The 11,799-nt window shown below is 37.3% G+C and overlaps 1 protein-coding gene across 2 annotated transcripts in view; it reads left to right on the top strand.

Annotated features, from left to right (window-relative positions):
• Positions 1–1,360: 1,360 nt before the first annotated feature.
• The window catches only part of WDR35 (WD repeat domain 35), a 49,054-nt gene continuing 38,615 nt past the window's right edge, over positions 1,361–11,799 (top strand). For both annotated transcript variants that reach the window (XM_027750408.2, XM_027750409.2), the window contains exons 1-9: positions 1,361–1,466; positions 2,048–2,165; positions 2,923–2,994; positions 4,305–4,397; positions 5,749–5,877; positions 6,097–6,230; positions 7,798–7,963; positions 8,060–8,199; positions 10,259–10,384. In XM_027750408.2, the coding sequence (XP_027606209.2) occupies positions 1,443–1,466; positions 2,048–2,165; positions 2,923–2,994; positions 4,305–4,397; positions 5,749–5,877; positions 6,097–6,230; positions 7,798–7,963; positions 8,060–8,199; positions 10,259–10,384 (1,002 nt within the window). In that variant the 5' untranslated portion in view covers positions 1,361–1,442. The remainder of the gene's footprint in view (positions 1,467–2,047; positions 2,166–2,922; positions 2,995–4,304; positions 4,398–5,748; positions 5,878–6,096; positions 6,231–7,797; positions 7,964–8,059; positions 8,200–10,258; positions 10,385–11,799) is intronic.

The raw sequence follows: 11,799 nt of genomic DNA, 5'->3' as shown, positions 1-11,799 counted from the left end.
ATATTAATGACTTCTGTGCATGTTTCATACCCTGCACGTAATAGATACAAACAAGTCCAATTATGTTCACTGCACATGGGAGTGAGACTTCAGGTATGTCTATACATTAATGTTAAGTTGGAATATAACACTTAATAGCACAAGTGAACAGTTTCAGCAAGGGCTAAAAACCAAACTATAAACTGTCCAAGGATGCTGGATTGGACTGTGGTCGATATTTTATGATGTGTCCCCACTGGTATTAATTTGCTGTTGTTCAATTAGTGGGACAACCTGGCTATGCTACACTTGTTTCCTCAAAGTGCTGTGTATGCATATATTTTTTCTCTAAGTCGGGGAGGTTTATATCCAGCACTTTCCTTACTTTCATGTCCTCTGTTTAGCCATGGGTATTATACTGGGATTTATAGGGCCAGAAGTATGCCTTGGCCTCCATAATTGGTAAGAATAAACAAGTTGTAAATCTAATGCAAGACTTTACAACTTTTTGGCAATTGAGAGTGGATGACATCAGTCCCATTTACACTAAGGCCAGTTGTCAGATGAGATGTAAAATTTTATACCATAGTGGAAAATTGTCCTGGAGGCCAGATGTGTCTTGCAAGCTGTCAGCTGGGCAGGCTTTGCTTCATGCACTAGTATTCGTAACTCCATTTTATGTTACAAATGATAGTATTTACATTAAATTCCTCTGAGCAATTATGTGTCTCACTTTGTGAGTACCAGGTAAACTAAGGTGATAAAACCAATTTTTTTAAAAATATGACATATTGTTGTCCAGAAAAATGGGATTCATTACCCTGTGTGCCACAAGCCAATAATTACACACTCAAGAGAGACATTGATTATTTAGATGGATACAAATTCTCTTAGACACATTTAGATACGAGGAAGAAACTCTTTACTGTGAGGCGGTGAGGCACTGGCACAGGTTGCCCAGAGCGGCTGTGGATGCCCCATCCCTGGAAGTGTTCAAGGCCAGGGTGGATGGGGCTCTGAGCAACCTGGGCTAGTGGAAGGTGTCCCTGCCCATGGCATGGGGATTGGAACTTTAAGGTCCCTTCCAACCATTTGTGATTCTATGTTGATAAAAGTTACACTACAAACGCCGCGCGCACAGAACTTAGGGTTCACAAGCTTTGCGATTTTCCTTCGCGTAGAAGCAGAGTGACCTTTATTAACGCATAACCAAGCCGAGTACTACCGCCAGTGGCTGTGCCGCGAACGGAGCCCCTGCCAGAGCCCACAGCGCCACCGCCCCGGTCCCTCACGGCCCCGCCCCGGAGCATCCCGTTCGCGGCGGCGGGGCGGGCACAGCCCGCTAATGGCGCCCGTCCGCTCCTCTCCGGAAGCGGCGCCATTTCCGCGCCCGTTGCCAGGGAGACGCGGCGGCCGCGCTGCCGTGCGGGGCGGCCCGGGCCCGCCCCCTTTGCTCCGCCGCGATGTTCATCTACCTGTGCAAGAAGGTGCTCCTGGGGCACGGGGGACACGCGGGGCGCGGACGGCTCTGGGGGAGAGGGAGCTCCCCACTCGCCCCCCGTCTCACCCGGGAGCTCCCTGGGGTCGGGAGCGCGGAGCCCTGAGGGAGCCGCGGGGTCTCTCCCGCTGCGGGCCGTCTGGTCCCGGTGCAGCGCTTCCCGGAACGCTGCCCTGCTCTCTCCCCTCAGCTCCATCGGCCTGGGATTGGGGCTTGGGGTTCGGTCTCCAGTGTTCCAGCTGCTCCCGCAGCTCCGCAGCTGCTCCCCCGGGAAGCTTTGGACACGGCTGGAGACCGAAGCCCTGTGCACTGTGTGACCCCTCTGTCTTCTGGTAGCACGCCTTTGAAGGTGTCTGATATTCTTATTTACTGCATGTGTTCGACTGCTCGAGTGTGGCACAGCTCCACTGGTGCTTGTAGTTCTGTCTCTTTTTGCGTGTACTGCTCTGTTAATAGAAATAAATTTGTCTCACGTGCTATCGTAGGTGTCTTTGAGGTGTTCAAGTAGGGCATGTGAAATAAAACGTGATTTTTGCAACTGTGTAGAGATACAAAGGACTTCTTTTTCAGATTGCAATTCCCGGTAATGTTCGCTTAAAATGTATTTCCTGGAATAAGAATCAAGGTTTCATAGCCTGTGGTGGAGAGGACGGATTGCTGAAAGTTCTAAAATTAGAAACACAAACAGGTAAATGAGGGTTTTTAATTTTTTTTTTTTTTTTAAAGAACAACACCCACCACACTTTAGAAAGTATAACTTCTTCCACAGGTTACCTGTTGATATGGCATGTGTTTTAAATCTGTACCTGGCTAGTTACATGTTTGCACTAACATAAAATTCTTTCATTACTTTAATTTGAACAGTTTTTCTTCAGCTGGTCTTACATGATGCATTTGTAATTTGCCTGTTATATCTGCTGATGTTTTCTTCAGTGCTTCTGCTTCTTTTTTCAGGGCATGTATTTAATTCTTGTTCTTTTTGTGTAGGCTTTCCCTTTATTTTGGAACTTTTTTCATGATTTCATGATTTTTGTTTGAATGCTCTCTGTCTGCCACCTTAGTAATTTCTGGGAGAAAGTTGTGTATTTTCATTTAAATAAATATGTTCCAAGAAAAGTAAAATCTATTCTCCAAATTTTTTAAACCTTTTTCTGAATGTAATAAAATGTGATAGCCACAGCTGTTGTTGTGGGGGATTTTGTTTATTTTGTTGTGTTTTTCTTCCTGAAAGAGTGCTAGACCATAAAGCATATATCAATTTGGATGACAGATGTCAACAGTGAGCACATTGAGCTGACGGGTGGGAAATTCAGCCTGCGGTTGCCATTTACATACTTTTAGGTGATTTATTGATGTAAATAGTGATTAGAGCTGCAGTATTCATAGAGACACAATAATATGTATGGTTTGCTAGATTTATTTTTATATGATTTTTGTTATTTTAGATGAAGCAAAAATAAAGGGACTGGCAGCTCCTAGCAATGTTTCTGTCAATCAAACTCTTGAAGGTCACAGTGGTAAGTGTATTTAGGCATTTAATCTACCTTTGGTTAGAATAAAAAGATACAAGATTTTGTAAAGCTGATAGAGTAATTTTGGTATAACTTTTTATTTTAAGCCTGAAATAAAGGTTAGCAGTATTCAACTTGGGTATGTAACAGCTTGGCTGTCAATTTTTACCAAGTTGTCTGATGAAAGACCTGCAGTCAATATTTCATGATCTTAAGTGAATCACTGGGTTGGGAATCAAACTAATGCAGCCTTCCCTCAGTTCTCCTGGTGGCTGATTTTGTATGTGTGATTTGCCTATATGTTATGGTAACTTTACATTTTCTTCTGAAGAAATCAAAATTAGTTCAGTAAACCTTAACTCTGTCTTAAATATATCTTCATTTTCCCTTTATTGATGAATTACAGAATGTATTGTATACATGCTTAAACTGCAGTATAGTATACAGACAAAGTTTATCCCATGGACAACGGGATATGAAGAGAATGCTAAAATCCTTGCATTACTTGAAGAAATTGACTTTTAATGAGGATTTGCATTTGAAACCTGCCAAGAGTCAGGTTATTTTAGAGACCTGGTTAAATAGGATTGGAACAAATAAATTGTGAGGAATTGATTTAGAGGATACTTCAAATGGATGTTTTCAATTCTGAATAGATCACTGTTACATTAAAAATCTGTGAAATTCAGGATAACTCTGATTGCATCTGGTGATAAAGTTCATGAATGAAATACTGTAAAATGGAAAGGATACATAGAAAATGGGTGACTAATAGTAATGGCATGAAAAAGCATGATGCAACTTCATATCCAGTATGGAACTGATGAAATAAGATTTGAAGATGATTCAAGTCAAATATTTATGAGTAGAATCCCATATGAGACTTGAGGGTCTGACAGAGTTGTGTGTAGAGTGCTCTTGGTAATTGTGAAGGAGATTTTGTTTTACAAGCGCAGCACTAGTGAGGATCAAATTATGAAGAGAAAGAAGAAAACCACAAATTCCTATGACAGTGAAGGTTTGTCAGTGTCCCAGACTGTCAGAGGCGGTCAGAAACCACCATTATTTGGGTTTTGCTTGGAAGCAACATTCCAAGCAGGATTTGGAGAGGATGTTACTCAAGTAGGTGAATACAGAAGCAAAAGGAGCTGTTGAGCAGAATTTTGAAAGAGGAAACCAATGGTACAGAAAGAATACAACTAAGTCAAAGTCAGCAGTGTAAATCTCTGAAAAGCTTCAGGTTGATTGAGTGGGATGTGGTGGTTTTTGTTAACTTACTTAAGTAATGTCAATTAAAAATTTGTATCTCTTTCCAGGTTTTGTGCAGGTTGTGACATGGAATGAACAGTATCAAAAACTGACTACCAGTGATCAAAATGGCCTCATCATTGTGTGGATGCTGTACAAAGGTATTCTGCAGGATAAACTTGAGATGGGATAATATTCCATGTTTTACGATTCTTTTTCAGAGTTTTTATTTTGCAGATTGTAAAGCTCAAAATAGTTTTAAAACAATTCCTGAGTTTTTATTGTAATACTTGTCTACAAAAGGCATTTATACTGCAGACCTCCTTTGAGAGAATGTATCAGTTCTTAGCCATATGCTTGATAAACTGCTCTAAATTTCTTATCTCTGTTACTTTATTCCCTTGGAGGAAAATAATATATTGTGCATCAAGCGCAAACATATTGGTAGAACTGCAAGAACTTAACAACCCTGCTTAGAGCATCAATTAAATACTTCCATAAAAACAATCTTTAGAAATGTTTAATTAAGGCAGTAAACTAATATGTCTAAGCAGTGTATTGCTGTAATCATCTTTAATTACTCTTGACTTTTTCATGCTTCCATATACTACTTTGGTGCACTTCAATTCATTTGAAAGCCAGCAAACCTCACAGTCAAGTTAACCACTGCCCAACATATGTGGGAAAAAAATAAAATAAAGGGTCTTCTTTTTCTCTTGGGGATTTTAGTGTAATGAAAAATGAAAACAAATAAAAATCTCAGTTTAGCTTTGCATTTCAAGAATAATAAATATAACTCAATTAGTCTTTCTACCTGATATGTGGTGGCCACTGTCACATAAATAAGCTCATAATTTAGGGAAATATTCAGTAAATTACTTACTACCTGTTCCTAGCAAAGATGGTTGTTCTCTCTGATAACGTTTCCTAGTGTATTCTTGTCAGTTCTGAAATTACTTAAGCACAGAGCTCTTCCTGTAGGGCCCCTCTTGGGCTTTGGCTCCCCTTTCTGATTCTTCATTTGTTAGTATTCATTTCAGAAATAAGCTGCTCACATCTGAACACTGGTTTTCACAATAATTATATCTGTGTCTTCTGGGGGACACTGTCTTGCTAGACTTTTACTGAAAGGGCAGAACTTTCTTTCCAAAGATCAGTTATTTTCCAAAACTTACTGCTTCTGTAGCTTTTTGTTGTATATTGCATTGCAGAGTCACGTGTAACTTACTGCATCATGTTTACTTAAAAACACCATTTTTGGGTTTTTCTATTTCATTGAGCACCTAATTTGATTGCTTGGGAACTTTTATAAGCTGTATTATGTTTAACTTGTGTTTTTTTACAACATCTTCAGGAATTCATATGGCTAAGAAATATCATTACTATCTCATTTGCATACCTTTTTAATAAAGAATAGCTTAATTTTGAATTCAGTGATTAGTGTGTATCTTGAATCCTCTAGAGGATTATCAAATCACAAGTGCAACTCACTTTTTCATTCACTACTAATAGGTGCTTGGTATGAAGAGATGATTAACAACAGAAATAAATCAGTTGTTCGAAGTATGAGCTGGAATGCTGACGGACAAAAGATTTGTATTGTATATGAAGATGGAGCTGTGATTGTTGGATCAGTGGATGGTAAAATTTAAGCTTTACTAATTGTTTCGTTGTTACACAACTTCTGTTTGCAGTGTTATATACACAGTGGCCCTGTTTCTCTAGGTAAATAAAATTAATAGTTACTTACTAATTGTTGCTTTGACTTTCTTTAGCTGTTTTAGTGTTTACATCGGTAACTTGAACCCTTTTTTTGATTTTGTGGTGTATTTATTAAGTACAAACAATATTCTGTTACAGGCAATCGCATTTGGGGAAAAGACTTGAAAGGTTCCCACCTGTGCCACGTGGCTTGGTCCTCTGATAGCAAAGTTTTACTCTTTGGAATGGCAAATGGAGAGGTTCACATTTATGACAATCAGGGAAATTTTATTGTAAGTTCATACTGGTGTAATTAAGGTATTAACTTCAACAGGCATCAAAGCTTACTTCGTCTTAATTTATTTCATGTTCATTTGTTTGTTTAGTTGGTCGACTTCAGTACTGAGAACTGGACAATGTCTTGTGCACAGAGCTTTTATTCAAGAGCTCTACAGCTTTTAATTATTTCTTTTTTTGATAACTAAATGAATGTCACATCAACTAATGCCTTTTTGCCTTGGAATAGTTACTGAAAATGTAAAAGTAGGAATGGTCATACTAAAGAAATTAAATGAGGCTCTTTAGAACATCTGAAAATCTTTTATTTTTGAAGCTGTTTGTGATGATAGGTCAGATTTAATATTTTTTAGCTATCGTTTTTTCTGACTTTCATTAAAGTAAGAGGAACTAATTGGAGGAACTAATGCTGGCTTAAAGGATAGTAACTTCTTACAGCTTCTACTTCTGAAAGTACTAGCTTGCTTTCAGAAAGAAGCAGTATTTTATTTTCCTATTGCTCCTGTTATTCTTTATTACATAAGGAATGTTACATGCTTTAGAGAAAACCTGGTAGTGAGTGGGAGAATGAAAGGAGATAACTATAGGATATTATTGCATTCCTACAACCTAGGTTTGTTTATTTATTTATTTATTTATATTTGTCTACTTAATTGGACTACTGGAATATGACTATGACAAAATCCTAAATAGAAATAAAACACTGACTTTAAAAAAAGGTATTTGGGACCATGTTCTTAACTTTCAGATGCTTAATATGGCAAATTTTCTTCTCCTTTCCATTGCCTCCCTAAGAAAGTATCTGTTACCCTTCCCATTTTCTCTTCTTTAACCTCCCACTGTATCTTTCTTTCTTCCCACTATGTGAGTCATGATGTTTCCAACTGCTACAAATTACTGAAATTCTTTAAATAATTTGTTGTCACTTCCCCCACCATATCAACAATATGTATGGTTGTGCTGTGTCTTCCTCTCCCCCCTCTCTCCCACAGGTTACCTGGTATCCCTCTTTGAATTGATCCAGGAATACTCTTACCTTTCAGAAAAAACCCTTACATGTGTTACCAGGCATCCAAAGCTAATTATTGCAAAAGTTAACTTACTTTAATTGGTATTCTAATTTGGACACTTATTTTTTTCCCACTTATTTTTATATGTTATTCAGCAGACTTTTATTAAGAAAACACTCAGAAATGGTTTATTTTTAAACAAAAAATAACGTGGCCAGGAATGGCTTGAAATTATTATTATTTTTTTTTCAAAGCTCCAGCAGGGTTCCATGTGTTACACACATGTGTGTGTGTGGTGGGGTTTTTTATGTTGTTTGTTTTCTTTGTTTTTCAGTTATTTTTCAAAGACTGAAAATACCAACGTTAAGGTACTTCTTTGTAGTTAAAAATATGTTTTCATATGTCTGATCTGGCTTTGATTGTATAAGGAAGTTTTTTAAACCCGTGAAATTCTGAGAACTTGAAAATTTTTCTCTGGACAGGAAAACAATTTTACTTAGGCATCTGGTTTTTTGCAAGCTGTATATGGCTTTAATTAATCATTCTTATCTAGGTGAAAATGAAGCTGAGTTGTTTGGTGAACTTAACTGGAGCATTCACTATTGCTGGGATACATTGGTATCACGGCACCGAAGGCTACATTGAACCAGATTGTCCTTGCCTTGCTGTCTGTTATGACAATGGAAGATGCCAGATAATGAGGAATGAGAATGACTACAGTAGGTACAAAATGTGGGATGCAAGTTACTGAGCTCCTCTTGACCCAAAATGTCTACTTGTGTTGATATTCATAATGTTTGTTCCTTAAAAACTAGATCCTGTTTTGATTGACACTGGTATGAACGTAGTGTGTATTCAGTGGAACCCCTGTGGAAGTGTATTGGCAGTGGCAGGCTCCCTGAAAGGAACTTCTCAAGATGCCAACATTGTGCAGTTCTATACTCCCTTTGGTGAGGTAAAAATATTTGATATACTCAAATAATGTAAATGTGTTTTGTTTTGTTTTTTAATCTTAGTATGTCTTGTCTATATAGTCATTACTGGTGGAATTTGGATGCCAAAATGCAGGTGTTTAGTGTGTTCGACATGCTCCAGGTTATCTGGGATATCCATGTGGATCTGGAAAGATGACATGGGACCAAGAGCCCTTTTAGAACAGCAAGACAGTGGCCAGCATGAAAATCCGAGTGCATCTCGTAAAACACTAAATGCTGGGATATGTGCGGTGTCCAACGTGGAACACCTGACTCAGATACCACAGCTCAGGCTATAGACAGTAAGTGATTTGGAGCTTAGGCAGCAGTCAAGATGTTAACATCTGTGTATCAAATCTAGAGGTACTTGCCTTTTTACACTGACTGTGTACAAGATCAGGACATCTCTAGATTAGGGGCTTAAAACATGACGGTGAAAGATCCCCTCTATTTTTATGGAATCAGTAAAACCGAGAAAACGGCATCCGGTGTCAGTAAAAGCAATGGTTCAGAAACCTCAGAAAAGGTAAACTGTTTCTAATCTTCTTCATATGACTGTTGGGGATATTGTTTTGTAAGTGTTTTTTGTACATCTATCTTTTTTATAGTATGTTAAATATTTGATTGTTGAGAGGCAACTTTCCAATATATTTTTGTTTATGGTGCTATTTTTGCCTTGCTGGGTAATTTCAGGTAATTTCCCTTTCCCTCCTAGGAATGTATCTGGAAATCAATAAGTTGGTGTTATTCATGACTGTGAGGAAGGTTGTCCCTTGTACAGAGGAAGTAATGGCCAGCTCTGAGTTGTGCTGTGAAAGGGGTTAAGATCCAGCATCACTTGTAGGGGCTTCCTTAGCTGACAGTATTTAATGGAACCAAAGTTTTGACAATAATGTTACATCTCTAGTTGCTAATGTCCTTCAGATTAACTGAAACTGGTGTTCCAGATTTTGTATTTAGTGTTTAGAAGTAAATTCTTTAGGTTTTAGAATTGTTTTGTTCTAGTTCTGATACTTAGATATGAACTTAACTTTTTGGAAGATGGTATTTCCTGTGAATAATGTGTGACGAGTATTTTGACTTGGTATTTGCATCTGGTCAGAGGCACAAAATGGGTACTGATAGCAGTTTCTATAGGCCCAAAGTTTTGCCCTCAAAAGGAATCTGAGCATGTATCAGTATTCCACTCAGTAAAATGTTATATTTATTTAAAGCCTAAGATTATTCAAAATCTTACAGTAAACAGTAGATTAGTATATCCTTTATTACATTCATCTACATTATTTGCAAACAAAAAGATACCAAAAAGAAGTTCTCTGTGGGACTGGGGTTATTGTTTTTGAAACATTATTTTTTTCCCCAATTGTTTCCTTCATTCAATTTCAAATTCTTCAACAAAGTAAAGATCTTAAAAAAAGATGGAAAGCGTAATAACTGCCTTTCTTAGACTCTTTTTGAAAAGGAATAGCGAAGAGGAAAACATCCACTGCCTCACTGCAAATTGTGTACCTATGCAGCTAATTCATTATATGCTCTTGACATAGATTAGCAATATGTTTTTATTTGATTAAACTATCAGCTGTAGTTAGGGGTGTTGTGTGTCAACTGACTAATACATTTCCAGCATCAATGAAACTTCTCAGGCATGTCAGGATTGCTACTATTATTATGTTTGTTTTAGTTGTGACTGAAATTACAAAGGTGATTCAAGTTACCAGCCAAAGGAATAAACGTTTATACTGTTGTTGTCCATCTACTCTTTATCTTTGTAAGCTTGAACTATCGCTGAGTCCTGATTTTTCTTTCTCTCTGGAAAAAAACCACACACCAATCCTGAAGCAAAAGAACACTTTATGGTACTGCATGTTAAATATCTCCCTCATTGCTTACATATGTGTTGCAATTTGAGAGTCATTATGGAGTACTGTTAAGAAGATCTGTGTTTTTCTTCATCCACTATCACAACTGTTGCTTATCTATTTTAAAAAAGGTTTTCCTGTGATAAATTCAGATTCTTTTTCTTTCCTTGTTTTAACCAAGCATTTACATACACTGAAAGTTCCTGGCAAACAAATATCCTCCTTGTCTTGGGAGGGAGGTGGACTGAAAATTGCACTGGCTGTCGATTATTACATATATTTTGCAAACATCCGTCCACATTACAAGGTATGTAGTAAAGTGACACTTAATTGTATTAATAAGTTTCCTGTTATTTCTTTTCTTTCTGAACAGGTTGAAAGAGTAGTTTGGTCTCATATATGTCTATCAGTGTTTAACTTACGATTACTGCTTGACTAACACTACTGACTTGAAGGTTTATTGGAGTCTGAGTGTCTGTCTTGGTGATGGAATTGATTTATTCATTGCTTTTACAATGAATTTTTGATATTTTTTTCATAATAAGGAAATGTATGCATTATTAATATTAACAGAATTAGGCACAATTCTAAATTTGGTAGTAATTGAGACTGTCATGTAGGTAAGGCTCCAGTGTTTTCATTGCTGTTTGGTCAACCAGAGTGGGCTGAGTGATACAATGGGAATTATTTGAGCCGTGCTTTTACTGTCATTTTTTCTGGTGGTGAATTATTAGTTTGAACCAGGAGACTTGTGTAGAAACCTGAACAGTAGAAATTAATATAACCTGATAGACATACTTCCTACTACTATTTCAATTCCCAATATACTTTTTAGAAGTGTGTATTCACAGCTAGTTGTAAATAATGGTTTTATCTTGACTATCATCTGGGTTTTTTTGTTTGTTTAGTTGGTTTTTGGTTTTGTTTTTTTTTTAAGAGTTAAGACTATTTCACTTAAATTTAGTTTAACAAAAAGTAGCAATTACTTTCCAGTATGCAGTATTGTGTTTTTTTTTTTTTCCCAGCACAAGGTATGTTCTTTAATCATCAGTGTGTAACCACTGTGATTACAGAGAGGGAGAATGCAATGTGAGGAACATATTGCAGATATATTGAAATGTATTGTTCCACTTCGTTGTGAAAAACCAGTGGTCAGAGAGTTATAAACACAAATCTGCTAGGAAGCAGTCTCAAATAATTTGTTGTAAATCTACTGGAAAAGACTTTGGAAATTTGAGCTGGAAATTAGTCTTGCAGGAAATGCTACCTAATGTTTATTTTGGGAAATGTCTAACAGCTGGAACACAGGCCTGTTGCTTTCTCTTAAACTTATCAGTATCTATGAAACCATGTGTATTTCAGGATCTGGCACGGTTTGCAAATTAATATTTGGAAGTCTTAGTTTTAGAAACTGCATGTTGTTGTAGACGACGGGATAAGAACACACGACCACAGAATTGATCATAACTTATCCAACTTTATTGCTGCAGGCTTTGTGCTTATAAAGGTTTAATAATTAGCCTCATGCATATTACAAGCGCTAGCTCATCATTGGCTTCTGATTACCTAAGTTATATTTGTGCAAATGCTGTTTCTTTCACATATTTATGGTTACTTATTTGCTATTTGTTCTGCTTTCCCACCCGCTTTATACTATTCTTCTGTCACGTATACAGTTTCACAGATACAGTGACCTTCTAATTATCCAACTTTACCGTGGGA

The sequence above is a fragment of the Pipra filicauda genome, unplaced genomic scaffold, assembly GCF_003945595.2.
Source record: "Pipra filicauda isolate LSUMZ 115617 unplaced genomic scaffold, ASM394559v2 scaffold144_size1929842_pilon, whole genome shotgun sequence".
Classification (NCBI taxonomy): domain Eukaryota; kingdom Metazoa; phylum Chordata; class Aves; order Passeriformes; family Pipridae; genus Pipra; species Pipra filicauda.
The sequence above is the reverse complement of the archived record's forward strand: the minus strand, read 5'-3'. Positions and strand labels throughout refer to the sequence as shown.